We start from the raw sequence: 12,222 nt of genomic DNA on the forward strand, positions 1-12,222 counted from the left end.
GTCTGTGACACTGGTGTGACACAGGGTGGGACACTAGTGCAGGACACAGCTGTGTGACACTGGTATGTGACACAGGTAACGTGCCGTGCCGTGCCGTGCCACACACCGCGCACAGCCCCGTGACGGGGAGCCCACACACGTGCCACCCCATGGCACACCCGTGACCGCCACCAACCCCCGGCCGCCCCCCGTGACCGTCCCCACCTCGGGGCTCTCCCCCTGCCCCCTCGCACCCCGGCCGTCACCCCTCTAATCCCATCCTCATCCCGTCCCCGTCCCCTACGGCCACCGGAGCCGTGTCCCCAGCCCGCGGAGCTGAGCCGGAGCTGGGCCGCCCGCCAGCCTGGGGGCTCTGGTGCCAGGGGCACCGGTGCGGGGACAACCCCCGTGTCCCAGCCCCACGGGGCTGCCCGGCCAAGCATGGCCGTGCCGGGTCCCGCTCGGTGTCACGGCATCCCCTGGTCAGGGATGTTGGTGCTGAGCCCCCGTCCCGACCCCCTCCCCGGGACAGGGGTCCTCCCGTCCCCCCCTTTTGGCCCGGCCTGGCGCGGCCCCCGGCGCACGGGAGACTATTAAGGCCAGAGCTAAAGTAAGAGGAGTTAAAGTAAATAATTCTGCGGGTAAGCTGCTTTCCTGCATCTCACAGCCCCATGGGAGTCCTGTGGCTCCCTGGGCTTAGGCGCCGCGGCTGGACCGCGCCGCCCCGTCCCCGTCCCCTTTCGTGTCCCCAAATCCTCCACGCGGGGCCTCCCCCCCGGCAGCCGCTCGTGTCCTGGGATGGGGCCAGGCAGATGAGCGACCCCAGATGTCCCTTGTCCCCGTGTGGTGCCGCAGCGCCCTGGGGCCATGGTGTCACCCATGGGGGACAGACATGGACGGTCCCCGAGACCCCAACCAGGGGTGCTGGGTGGCACCGAGAGCAGCTCCGCACCACTTTGGGGTGCCCGCATCCCCACGGCCACCCTCCTCCCATCCCTGCCGGCTCCCATCCCAACCACCCCAAGCCACCACCCTCGCGTGTCATTTCTGAGGGACGATGACGGCGTTTTGGGGTTTCAGGGGGATGGCTGGGGACGCTGGGGCTGCCTGGTGGAGGTGACAGCCCTCCACAGCCCTCCCAGCCCGCGGCGCGGGGGCCGCGCTGGCACCCGGTGCGTGCCGGGCGTTCCCGGCCATGTGCCCCGCGCGCAGGAATGGGGACGGTGACGCTTCTTGCACTTAGGATTTAAATGCCACCAAGGTTAGGAGCAGCTGAGAAGAGATTTTCAGGATTGGGCTTTTGGACGGAGATGCCTAAATTCCAGCTAAGCTTCCGTTTAAGCGTCCACGTCCCGGGCCGGCCCTGGGGCGCTGACGTGGCTGCCGCCCTCCGCGCAGCATCGCCGCTTTGGCGAGCGACCAGCTCCGGGGCTCGCGGGCTGAGACCCAGGATGGGGCCCCCCGCACCTCAGGGTGCAGGCGCAGGCATCCCCTATTCAGGGGTGCCCTGAGGAGGCTGTTGGGTACCGAGCGGTGAGGTCTGGGGATGGAGGTTTGGTGCCGTGGCCACGTTAGGGGGTGGCACCAGGTCACTGCAGAGCGGCGGTACCTGGATAGCTGGTGAAGGGGGGTCCCTGGCTGCAGCAGGGGTTCTGTTCAAACAACGGGGTGGAAAGGAGCCACGGGAAAGTCCTTTAATGGGGGACGGGACGGACGGCGGCACCGCAGGGCTGGGCAAGGCTCCCCCAGCGCATCAGAGCAAGCATCTCCTTCGACCTCCGTCCGGCACACGCTGCTCGGGGAGAAACTCCTGCTCACGCCTCCTCGGTATCCTTTCCAGCGCTGTGGCGAGGCAGATCCGTGTTTAATTTGGGCTTTCAGACCCCACAGCTGTGCCTGCCGTGACCCCATCGGCGCAGGGAGCCCCCCCGGGGGGGGCTGCACCTACCTGAAGCGCTGGTGGAATTGGATCACAGCTTGCTCCTGCTCCCGCGTCTCGATGGAGCCTGGCCGCAGCCTGCGGATCTCCCGGATGGCGTCGCCGCCGCTCAACTTCTGCGTCTTCACCAGGTAGCAGGCCAGCATGGTGCCCGTCCGGCCGTGCCCCAGCATACAGTGCACCGCCACCGCCTGGCCAGCGCACCCGTGAGGAGGGCCTCACCTCCCTCTTGGTGTCACCTCCTTCTTGGTGTCACCTCCACCTTGGTGTCACTCACCCTGGCATCACCACCCCATGCCGGTGTCACCTGCACAGCATCACCCCCTTGGCATCACCCCCCCTCCTGGCATCACCTCCCTCTCGGCGTCACCTCCCTCCTACTGCCACCCCCCCGTGGCATCACCCCCTGCGTGTCACCCCCCGGGCCGTACCTCCCCGCGGCCGTTGGCCTCCTCCACCAGCTGCAGGAAGCTCTGGATCTGCCCGGGCGTCGGGGGGCTGAAGTCGGGCACGCGGATCCGGTGGAGCTGCACCGCCGGGCAGCAGCCGTGGTGGGGGGGCGGCCGCTCCGACAGCGACACCAGGTGCCGCACGCCCTGGCCCAGCAGGAACCGGTAATGCCCCGGCTCCCGCGGCATGGCCAGCCCCGCCAGCCGCCCCTGCGCCACCCACGAGAAGTTGGGGGGCTCCACCATCGCCTGCGGGGAGCGGCACCGTGGGCCGGCGCTGCCACGCGCCCTGGGGACGGGGCTGGGCCGGGGAACCCTGGTCAAAACCAGGGGACCTCTGGCCAGAACCCCCCAGCACCGCAGGGCCGGGACCCCCACGCTATGTCCCCTAGGACCCCCTGGCCAGGACCCCCCAGCACCGCAGGGCTGGGACCCCCACGCTATGTCCCCTAGGACCCCCCGGCCAGGACCCCCCAGCACCGCAGGGCTGGGACCCCCACGCTATGTCCCCTAGGACCCCCCGGCCAGGACCCCCAGCACCGCAGGGCTGGTACCCCCAGGTTATGCCCCCTAGGACCCCCCGGCCAGGACCCCCAGCAACACTGGGTCAGGACCCCCACACTATGTCCCCTAGGACCCCCTGGCCAGGACCCCCCAGCACCACAGGGCTGGGACCCCCAGGTTATGCCCCCTAGGACCCCCCAGCACCACAGGGCCGGGACCCCCAGGTTATGCCCCCTAGGGCCCCCCCAGACAGACCCCAAGATCCCAGGCCAGGCCCCCCAGGCCCCCCAGGCCCCCGACCAGGCTCCCTAGGACCCCCCCACCCAGGGCCCCCAACACCCCTAGCCCAGGTCCCCCCAGGACCCCCGGCCGGGCCCCTCAGAGCCCCCTGGCCAGGCTCTCTGGGCCCCCCCAGCCCGGGCCCCCCCAGTCCCCTGCCAGCCCCCCCCAACCCCCAAAACCCTGCCCCCCCCCCCCCCCCCCCCCCAAACCCGCGGGCCAACCCCCCCCCCCCCCCCCCAGGCCCCCCAGGCCCCCGGGCCGGCTCCCCCCGAATCCCCCGGGGCCCCCCAGCCGGGCCCGGCCCCCCCAGGCCCCCCCTTCCTTGTCCCGGCCCCAACCGGCCCCGGGCCCCCGCCGCGCCCAGGCCCGCCCCCGCCGCAGGCCGCCCCCGAGCAGGCCGGGCCCTGCGGCCTGCTCCCGCCGGGGGCCCCGCACCGGCCCCGGCCCGGCCCGGCCCCCTCCCGAACGGCCCCGGGAACCCCCCCCCCCGGGCCCCGCCGTACCGGGGAGGCCGCTCGGCGGCGGAGCGGGGTCCGGCAGCGCCTGCACTGAGCGGCGCAGGCACCGGGAGGCGGCGGCGGTGCCGAGCTCCGGGCCCCGGGGATGCAGCGGGGCTGAACCGAGCGGGGGGACCGGGACGCGGCGGGGGCCCGGGGCTGCAATGCCCGGGGTTCCGGGGCTCCAGTGCCCGGGGTCCCGGGGCTGCGTCCCCCGGGGGCACCGGGACACCGGGGCTGAAATCCCAGGACAGCGGCACACGAGGCTGCAGCCCCCAGGGCACCGGGACACCGGGGGTTCTCCGGAGCTGCTCCCCCCGGGGAGTACCGGGACACGGGGCTGCCCCCCCCAACGGGACATGGGGACACCGGGGCTGCCCCCCCCGGGACACCAGGACACGGGGGCTTCATCCCCCCCGCCCCCCCCCCCAAGGGACACCAGGGCACCGGGGCTGCGCCGTTTCTGCATCCCCCGTGGTGCCGGGACGCTGGGGCTGCACCAACCGGGGGTACCCAGCAGCGGGGCTGCCCCCCGGTTGCCCACTCCCGGTGTTTTGCCCCCACCCAGCTGCCATCTCCGTCCTCCCCCCCCCTCTTTGTCCCCAACCCTGGTGGCCCCCGGTGGGTTGGGAAGCCCCAGCTCAGCCCTGCTTCGGCCTCACGGAGGGGACGTGTTGGGGTTGTCCCCAGGGTGGGACAAGGGGGGCACCTCTCCGGCGGCCCCCCCAGGGATAAAATCCCCCGCCACTGCTGCTTTTCAGCCCCATTTCTTCATTTATTTGGTGCCGGGTGGTTACGGGGAGGGGGGGGGGGGGTTACACGGTGGGGATGGGGAGGGGGACGTGGGGACGTGGGGACACACGACCCCGGTGGCAATCACGGCTCACTCGGGGCACGGCAGGGCTGGCCCGGGCGTCATCCCTTGAGGTACACCTCGCCGTGGATCTTGTAGGGGAAGTTCCTCCAGCCGAAGATGGGGGCGGGCGAGGGGCTGTTGTACATGGCGGCCCTCACCTCGCCGGTGGTCAGCTCCCTGTCCCACATGTAGACGTCCGAGATCTCCCCCACGAAGGACTGACGGGCGTCAAAGCCGCCCCCGAAGACGTCCTGCTCCTGCCCCAGCGTGATCACGGCATCGGCGCCCACCACGTAGTCCTTCTGCAGCCCCTTGCGGGGCCACGGCGTCCCGTTGAGCCAGAAGCGCACGATGCTGCTGGGGGACTCCCAGCTGGCGCAGACGTGCTCGCTCTTCGAGAAGCTCTCGGGGATGCGGAAGGTGACGAACTTGCCCCCCACGTAGAAGCGGTACTCAGTGGGCTTGGGCTTGAAGAGGAGGATCTCGTTGTCCTGCGCCTTGGTGGCGTAGGAGAAGAGGCTGTGGGGCCGCGTGAGGTCCGTGTAGGAGCGCAGGCACACGGTGAAGTTCAGCAGCGGCTGCTCCGGCTTCACCCGCACCAGCACGTAGGAGTCCTTGGTCTCCCGGGGAAACACGAACACTTGGTTTGCCAGGTCTGGGAGAGGCGATAAAGAGGTGGCTGCTCCTGGCGTGGGGAAGGCACACGGCCAAATCTCCCCAGGGGAAACGGGGTCGTGAAGTGGCAGCAAGGAGGCCACCGCCAGACCCAAGGGTGGCTCCCACCGCCAGCCCCAGAGGTGGCCTCCACCACCAGACCTTGAAGTGGCCTCTGCCATCAGACCTCAGGGTGGCCTCCACCGCCGAGACCAGCCCCACGCGGGCTTCTGATGCAGGGCGACAGGGGCACACGGTGACAGCTTGTCCCCAGCTGTCCCCTTGTTCCCCGGCCTACCGTCTATCCACAGGTCGTAGGTGGCCACAGCGGTGCCCAGGGGGCCGGTGGCCGTGCAGGTGTAGGTGCCCAGGTGGGTCTCGTTGAAGGGCTTGAAGATGAGGACGTTGCTCTGGCCCTTCTGCAGGGGGTCGCGGCTCCCTTCCTTCTCCCACAGGAACTCCTTGACGCTGAGCTGGGTGTCACCCGGGTGTGGGGGGACACCCTGGGGGTGGCCGAGCTGTGGGGTGGGGGGGACGTGTGCCGGAGGGCGGGGGGGGGGGGGGGCGCCTTACCTGGCGTCCCCAGTGACCTCGCAGGAGAGCATCAGCTGGTGGTACATGGTGGGTGCCGGCGGGTAAGGCTGGATCCAGGCGGTCATTTTTCCTGCAGCACCCAGACACGGGGACAGGGCTGGGTGGGGGGAGTCCCCAAGCCCCCTGCCACCCCCACGGGCAGCCCCGCGTCCCCCCGTGCCACCTCTTGCGGTGCCCAGCGTTGCACCCCCACTGCCTGCCCCCCGCTGCTCTGTGGTGCTGAGCCCCCCGCGGCCACCACTGCTCCATGCCCCCCTGCACCCCCCACCCCATCCCCAATCCCCGTGGGACCCGGGGGGGGGCTCCTGGCGCAGCCCCTCCATCCCTACCTTCCAGGGCAGCGAGGCCGAAGAGCCCTGCAAGGACGAGGAGGCAGAGCCGCGGTGTCCCCATGTCCCCACGCACCCACCGAACCCAGCCACCGGCACCGCTGTGGGGGACAAGGGGGAACCGAGAGCCACCGTGCCGCGTCCCCGGGGGCCGAAACCCTTCCTGGACGGGGAGCACAGCGCTGTGGTGTGATGCCTGCCCCCAACCTTTGTCACCAAGTGCTTGGGGGCACTGACCGCCGCGGCTGCGGGGATGTTTGCTGAACGCCTTTGGGGACTGGTTTGCTTCAGGGGCCGTGGCCCCGGCGGGCTGGCAGGGAGCCTGGGGACATGCGTGGGGACAGGGGACGTGGCCCTGGGGGCTTGCACCGAGCCCCACGTGCCCGTCCCAAATCATTCCTGCTATTCCAGGTGTGTGCCGGCACTGTGGATCCATGTCTTGGGTTCAGCCCTTGGGTTACTGCTACAGCCCCCCGATACGTCCCGCAGCCCTGGGGAGCTGCCCAACCCCCCCCCCCCCCCCGCCCCCCCTTTAATCCCCCTCATCCCCAGGAATTTATTTCTGCTCACACCCATCCCATCAGCCTCGCACGGAGAAGCTCTCACGTTGCTGCTGGTTTATTTTATTTATCTATATATACGGGAAGGGGACGACCTTGGGTGTCACCGGGGCAGCACAGGGGGGCGTTGGGAAGGGAAGGGGCAACCCTGGGTGACTCTGCCAGGCTGGGGGTGTCCCCAGCTCCCCACGGCATCTGCCCCCCAGGCAGGGGCTGTGCCCCGCGGGTGGCACCTTGACATGCGGGCGGCTTGCAGTGGCAGCGATGGGGACAGCGAGGGGACAGCGGGGGCTGAGGTGGGCTCTCAGCGCCCCAGAGCCTCCCGGAGCCGCGGTTTCACCACCACGTCGCCCTTGGTTTCGTAGCTCAAGCTCCTCCAGGCCAGCAGGGCGGGCGGCAGGCGCAGGGACTGGTAGGCGGCTCGCATCTTGTCCGGGGACAGCCCCGCGTCCCACAGGTGGACGTCGGCCAGCTCGCCCGTGAAGGAGTTATAGACGTCGAAGCCGCCCCCGAAGGCGTCCTGCTCCTGCCCCAGCAGGATCACGGCCTCGGCGCCCACCGCGTAGCCCCGCTGCAGCCCCTTGCGGGGCCAGGGCTTCCCGTTGAGCCAGAATTCGGCGATGCCGGTGGCCGACTCCCAGCTGGCGCAGACGTGCTCCCAGTCCCCGCGGCCCTCGGGGACGCGGAAGGTGACGAACTTGCCCCCCACGTAGAAGCGGTACTCGGTGGGCTTGGGCTTGAAGAGGAGGATCTCGTTGTCCTGCGCCTTGGTGGCGTAGGAGAAGAGGCTGTGGGGCCGCGTGAGGTCCGTGTAGGAGCGCAGGCACACGGTGAAGTTCAGCAGCGGCTGCTCCAGCTTCGCCCGCAGCACCACGTAGGCATCGCTGGGGTCCGTCCGAAAGACGAACACCTTTCGGTAGAGGTCTGGGGGGGGGGTGACAGAAGGGACGTGGTGGCCTCCCAGCCTACCCCCCTGGGAGATGTCCCCGCCGTGCCTTTGGTGCTCCAGCGTCCCCCAGCCCCACTGGCATAAAGCAGAGGGCTCCCAGAGGTGGCTGGGGGCATCGGATGGGGCTGAGCCACCGCGGTGTCCCCAGGGATGGGGATCTGGATGGGACCCCCTTGGCTGCCCCCCCCCCCCCCCCGCCATGTTCCCACACCCCAGGGTTCTCCGCTCCCTGCTCTGCACCCCGGTGCCAGCCCTGGTCCCCCCGATGTCCCCCTACCTTCCTGGGCGGTGACACCGCTGAGGCCAGCAAGGACGGCGAGCCACAGCCGCAGCCTGCCCATGGTGCTGGGTGCGGCCGTCGGTGCTGGCGCCCATGGGTTTATCGGCTGCCGTGGGTGGGAGGGAAGCAGCATTCCCCAATCCCAGCAGCCGGGCACGGCCCGGAGGGGGTGATTTCACGCTGTCATGCGGCCGCGAGACCCTGCGTCACCGCCGGCACGGGGCTCCCCTGGAGCCGTGCCCTGGGCGCGTGCCCCGGTGCGGCTTAGGGCCACCGCAGCCCTGGGTAAAACCCCCAAATCTGAGCCCAAAGGCGCCCGTTGTCCCTCACCTGAAGCTCTTGGCCACGTCCCTGGGGTCTGCCGGCCCCATCCCTGCATTGAGGCCAAAGGGACAGAGCCTGGGACCGGAGCCGTGGGCAGCAGGTGGCAGAAGAAACCGCGGCAAACCCGAGAGGCCGAGGGTCCGCTGCAGCCTTCGTGTCCTCCGAGGGGCTCAGCATCCTCCCAGGGTGTCCGAGTGTCCTCCCAGGGTGTCCGTGTGTCCTCCTCTGAGGGTGGCTGAGGCTGGGGCTCAGTCTGATCGGGGAGCGGGAGGATTTCACTGCTGTGGGGATGGCCGGAGGGATGCACGAGCATCCAAACGCGTCCCCGACCACCCCGGGGCAGCCCGAGACATGGAGCCCGCTGGCTGAAGGCACTGGAGGAACCGGGGTGGCTGCGTGGGGGCAAATTGGGCTTGGCAATGAAGGTGCAGGGCTGGGTGCTGGTGGTGGTGGGGGGGTCCGGGTTTGGGGAGCACAGTCCGTGCGTGGATGTGCTGGGGGGCAAAACCGGGCGGCACCCGGCTGCGGGCGCCCAACCCCTTTTTGGGCACGATGTCCCTTATTTTAACAGGGACACCCCCAGCTCCTCGGGGCTCAGCGTGCTGGGTGCTGGTCCCTGGGGGTGGCTGGGGCCCCCGCGCCCCTCCCTGCTCTCCCCCCCCCGCCCCGAGCTGCTCCAGCTCCTTGCCAGGCTCTTTGGCACCCCGCGCGCCTCGTGACCGCGGCCGTCCCTAATGGGAATGGATGAGCGCCGGCCAAATGCCTCCAGCGCCAGACATAAATCAGCCGGCTTCCTGCTAACAGCCCGGAGAGCGGCTCCAGCATCGTTAACGTCTCCCCCTAATTTGAAGGCACGAGGAGCGGCCGCTGCTCGCTTCCATCCCGTGGCCTGGCGGGCGCGCTGCGTGCCGCCCGGCCGGAGGTGATGGATGTCGCTGCAAAGCCGGCGCTCGCCAGGGCCGGGCATCCTCAGGAAACACTGCCTCATCCTGCTCAGTACCCCAGGGCCTCATCCTGGCCACCTCCGCGCCGAGCAGCTTTCACTGGAAGCTGACGGCGTGGGCAGCAGCGGGGGGTGAGGATGGGTGTGGAGTATGGGTTTTGGGGAACCCCCCCCCCCCCCACCCCATTAAACCAGGCCCTGTGTGCAGCTCTGACAGACTCGTTTATTGCAGATAATCTCCGCCGGGCGATCACAGACAGGGCGTTTATCTTGGCTTGTCGGGAGAGAGTCAATAATCCCCCGTTGGTGTGCCCATGGGGATAAAACACCGCTGCCGCTGCCCTTTCTGCTGGGGCTGACCCCTCCCGGGGGGCTGGGGGCACCCTGGGGACATGGCTGTTGTGCAAATCGGGGTGTCTGGCCCCAAACAGGGTGGCTGTGGGTGCTGAGAGCCCGGTGGTGACCCCAAAGAAGGAGCGTGATGGAGTTGGTGGCCACGCTGAGGCTTTCTCTTGGCTCTGCTGGTGGGGACAGGCCACGAGCGGAGGGTGCTGGGGGGGACAATGCCACCCATGGGTGTTGGAGGACCGACGTCACCCATGGGCAGCTGGGCTCCGCCAGCCCCCTGGGGATGGTGCCGGGGTCCAGCTGCTGCTTTTGGGGTGCCGGGGGTGCTCAGAAGCCGCCGGCAGCGCCCACGTTGCGGCAGCAGAGCCCGGCGGCGAGCAGCACGGCGGGCCCCAGGCAGCAGTGCAGCACCCCCAGCGCCTCGCACAGCCCCAGGGCGTAATCGAACCGCTCGAAGATGCCGCAGGTGCTCTGCAGCAGCTCAGCATGCAAGAGGAAATCCACGGCCAGCCCCACGCTGTAGGGCACCCAGAGCACGAAGAAGAGCCAGCTCGCGCCGGCCGCGGGCCCCCAGCCCGCTCGCTGCCCCCCGCGGACCAGCGCGGCCACCAGCAGCGCGGCCGGCAGCAGCAGGAAGACGCAGAGGCAGGAAGCCAGGTGCAGCAGGTAGGCGGGCGAGAGGACGTCGACGTTTCGGCGGATGCAGCTCACCTCCGGAGCCGCCACCGTGCCGCCGGCGAGCGCAGCCGGCAGGGCCAGCAGCAGCGCCCCGACCCAGATGGATACGGCCAGGCGCTGGCTGCGGGGGTCCCAGTGGCTCCAGACGCTGCTGCAGCACCCGCTGGCCACCAGCAGCCCCTGCGCGAAGACGCTGCAGTGCCACAGCAGCTGGGTGACCTTGCAAGCCCCCGCGCCCAGCCGCCAGCCCTGCCCGATGCCCGCCGCCACCGCCGGCAGCACCGCGGCGAAGAGCCCGGTCGCCGCCGCCAGCTGGGCCACCAGCGCTCGGTGGTGTGGCCACGCGTGGGGGCGCTTGGCCAAGGCCACCAGCAGCGCGCCGGTGGCCAGGGCGGCAGCGACGCAGGTGCTGGCCAGGAAAGCGGGGGCTGCGCGCTGGAAGAAGGGGCAGTAGGTGTTGTGGCAGGGCTCGGAGGCGGCGTAGTCCACGATGTAGTCCTCGCTGAGGGTGAAGTTGCCCAGGAGGTCCAGCAGGTTCACGAAGGTTCCGTTCTGCAGGACTTTGGGGCTCTGAGAAGGAGATCGGGGGGGGTGTCAGGTGCCCCGATGGCTGGGGGATGGCACCCGAAATGTCCCCTCTGATGGCCGGGGAGGGGGGGGTTGTACTTCCCTGGCGCTGCCACCCAAGCGTACGTGGGAACAGCTGGAGCTGGGGCATCCACGCGCGGCATTTATCGGGGAGGGACACCCTGGGCGCAGGGGTCTGCCCAGTGCTGATACCTCGGGGCTGTGGGCTTGGCCCTGCCAGCACCATTTGTGCAGGAAAACCCAAATTTTCTTACAGCCTCCAAGGTCGGTGCGAAGCCAACCGTGCTGTCTGTAAGTGAGCATTTCCCAGCTCCGAGACTCAGCACCCTGCACCCACCAGGGCTGGGGCAGATGGGCAGGGATCTGTGCTGGGGTGCCCCGTGAGGGTCTGGGCGCAGCTGGCCAGGGGCACTGGGGGCGCTGGGAGGTGCTGGGGCAGTGCAGGAAGGGAAAAGCTCAACGGGCGTGCGGGAAAGCTGGAAGCGGGCTCACCTCGAGGTGCTACTCCTTGAAATTCAGAGAAAACCGCCCGCTCCGAGCGCCCGGCGGGATGGGAAGGAGGTGGAAGGGGGGGAAGCAGCGGGGCAGGGAGAAGCACTCACCACTGGGATGCAGTTGCCCATGATGTGCCCCCCGGGACGGCGCCCGCTCCTCCAGGCGCTGCGATGCCGCCGCGTGCGGTGGCGCAGCTCAGCCACGCGTGCTTGCCGATGGGCACCGTGCGCCCTTGCACGCCGGTGCACGCTCACCCTTGCACGCTCTCCCGTGGGTGCTGTGCACACTGGTGCACGCTCGCTCCTGCTCGGGCTCTGCTCCTCCGGCTCCACGGGGATGAAGGACTGCGGGGCCGAGATAAGGGCTGCCTCCGTAACTGCTCCCTCCCCACCTTGGCAATCACCTCCGCCAGGGCTGAAGGAAACGGGCGGCCACCGCTGCCGGTAAAACTGGTGAGCTGCCAGCGTGAGCAATTTCTCGAGCAGGAAATGATCATTTCTTGGCAGCGCGACTCAAGTTCATTAAGGAATTTTGTTTACCGGTGCCCCGGCCATGCAGACGCTCCTGTTGCTGGGTGTAAAAACCCGCCCCAGGCTCTCCAGCCCCGTGTTGGGGTGCAGGATGGGCGCTGTGGGTGCAGGATGCGGGGGATGCCCAGGGGATGCCAGATCCTGCGGGGGACCCTGGGGTCACCCTGTGGCACCAGAGGCTGAATCACCCGTCCCTGTGCCGCTGCTCAGTGCGGTGCCAGTGGGCTTGGGTGGCACCGGGTGGCCCTGGGGACCCTCGTGCTTGGTGGGAGCATCCTTAGAGGGGGCTGAGGAGGTGGGCTGGGGGCTTGGGGCTGAGGGGGTCTCCATGGGGTGTGCAATGAGCTGAGACATGTCCCCCCTCACACCGTGCACTGGGGTGAGCTGTGTGTCCCCCCCCCCACCTTGTTCCCTCCTGTCCCCCCTCGTCCTGCATCCCAGGGT

At 69.6% G+C, this 12,222-nt stretch overlaps 4 protein-coding genes across 6 annotated transcripts; all 4 read right to left on the minus strand.

Moving 5' to 3' along the window:
- Positions 1 to 1,659: 1,659 nt before the first annotated feature.
- DUSP23 (dual specificity phosphatase 23) lies at positions 1,660 to 2,845 on the minus strand. 2 transcript variants are annotated; one of them, XM_066986085.1, is made up of 3 exons: positions 2,350 to 2,830; positions 1,928 to 2,109; positions 1,660 to 1,821 (listed from the first exon to the last, which is right to left on the minus strand). In XM_066986085.1, exons 1-3 carry the CDS (start codon positions 2,611 to 2,613, stop codon positions 1,794 to 1,796), a joined length of 474 nt encoding a protein of 157 aa, XP_066842186.1. In that variant the 5' UTR covers positions 2,614 to 2,830; the 3' UTR covers positions 1,660 to 1,793. The 2 variants fall into 2 exon arrangements, with proteins under 2 accessions (XP_066842186.1, XP_066842187.1); XM_066986086.1 differs by lacking the exon at positions 1,660 to 1,821 and having other exon boundaries at positions 1,924 to 2,109; positions 2,350 to 2,845.
- A 1,443-nt stretch (positions 2,846 to 4,288) lies between these two features.
- LOC106049812 (serum amyloid P-component-like) lies at positions 4,289 to 6,284 on the minus strand. 2 transcript variants are annotated; one of them, XM_066986077.1, is made up of 4 exons: positions 6,084 to 6,284; positions 5,734 to 5,824; positions 5,459 to 5,628; positions 4,289 to 5,161 (listed from the first exon to the last, which is right to left on the minus strand). In XM_066986077.1, exons 1-4 carry the CDS (start codon positions 6,145 to 6,147, stop codon positions 4,566 to 4,568), a joined length of 921 nt encoding a protein of 306 aa, XP_066842178.1. In that variant the 5' UTR covers positions 6,148 to 6,284; the 3' UTR covers positions 4,289 to 4,565. The 2 variants fall into 2 exon arrangements, with proteins under 2 accessions (XP_066842178.1, XP_066842179.1); XM_066986078.1 differs by lacking the exon at positions 6,084 to 6,284 and having other exon boundaries at positions 5,734 to 5,949.
- Positions 6,285 to 6,685: 401 nt separating this feature from the next.
- On the minus strand, positions 6,686 to 8,869 carry LOC125181237 (serum amyloid P-component-like). Its single transcript, XM_048055484.2, has 2 exons — positions 7,870 to 8,869; positions 6,686 to 7,567 (listed from the first exon to the last, which is right to left on the minus strand). The coding sequence occupies exons 1-2, from the start codon at positions 8,003 to 8,005 to the stop codon at positions 6,948 to 6,950; spliced, it is 756 nt and encodes a 251-aa protein (XP_047911441.1). The 5' UTR covers positions 8,006 to 8,869; the 3' UTR covers positions 6,686 to 6,947.
- A 473-nt stretch (positions 8,870 to 9,342) lies between these two features.
- On the minus strand, positions 9,343 to 12,075 carry ACKR1 (atypical chemokine receptor 1 (Duffy blood group)). The gene is made up of 2 exons (XM_048055483.2): positions 11,356 to 12,075; positions 9,343 to 10,735 (listed from the first exon to the last, which is right to left on the minus strand). The coding sequence occupies exons 1-2, from the start codon at positions 11,374 to 11,376 to the stop codon at positions 9,815 to 9,817; spliced, it is 942 nt and encodes a 313-aa protein (XP_047911440.2). The 5' UTR covers positions 11,377 to 12,075; the 3' UTR covers positions 9,343 to 9,814.
- Between the last annotated feature and the right edge of the window lie 147 nt (positions 12,076 to 12,222).

Source organism: Anser cygnoides, chromosome 33 (genome assembly GCF_040182565.1).
Source record: "Anser cygnoides isolate HZ-2024a breed goose chromosome 33, Taihu_goose_T2T_genome, whole genome shotgun sequence".
Taxonomy (NCBI): domain Eukaryota; kingdom Metazoa; phylum Chordata; class Aves; order Anseriformes; family Anatidae; genus Anser; species Anser cygnoides.

Excerpts from the sequence above, each read along its gene's own strand:
- DUSP23 (XM_066986085.1), bottom strand. The coding sequence starts at position 2,613 with ATGGTGGAGCCCCCCAACTTCTCGTGGGTGGCGCAGGGGCGGCTGGCG. Across the intron at positions 2,110-2,349 it reads AGGCCAACGGCCGCGGGGAG|GCGGTGGCGGTGCACTGTAT; the intron begins GTACGGCCCGGG and ends TGCGCTGGCCAG. Across the intron at positions 1,822-1,927 it reads CAATTCCACCAGCGCTTCAG|CGCTGGAAAGGATACCGAGG; the intron begins GTAGGTGCAGCC and ends GCCTCGCCACAG.
- LOC125181237 (XM_048055484.2), bottom strand. The coding sequence starts at position 8,005 with ATGCTGCTTCCCTCCCACCCACGGCAGCCGATAAACCCATGGGCGCCA. Across the intron at positions 7,568-7,869 it reads CGGTGTCACCGCCCAGGAAG|ACCTCTACCGAAAGGTGTTC; the intron begins GTAGGGGGACAT and ends CCCCCCCCCCAG.
- ACKR1 (XM_048055483.2), bottom strand. The coding sequence starts at position 11,376 with ATGGGCAACTGCATCCCAGTG. Across the intron at positions 10,736-11,355 it reads TGGGCAACTGCATCCCAGTG|AGCCCCAAAGTCCTGCAGAA; the intron begins GTGAGTGCTTCT and ends TCTCCTTCTCAG.
- LOC106049812 (XM_066986077.1), bottom strand. The coding sequence starts at position 6,147 with ATGGGGACACCGCGGCTCTGCCTCCTCGTCCTTGCAGGGCTCTTCGGC. Across the intron at positions 5,825-6,083 it reads CGGCCTCGCTGCCCTGGAAG|GAAAAATGACCGCCTGGATC; the intron begins GTAGGGATGGAG and ends TGGGTGCTGCAG. Across the intron at positions 5,162-5,458 it reads CTACGACCTGTGGATAGACG|ACCTGGCAAACCAAGTGTTC; the intron begins GTAGGCCGGGGA and ends CGCCTCTCCCAG.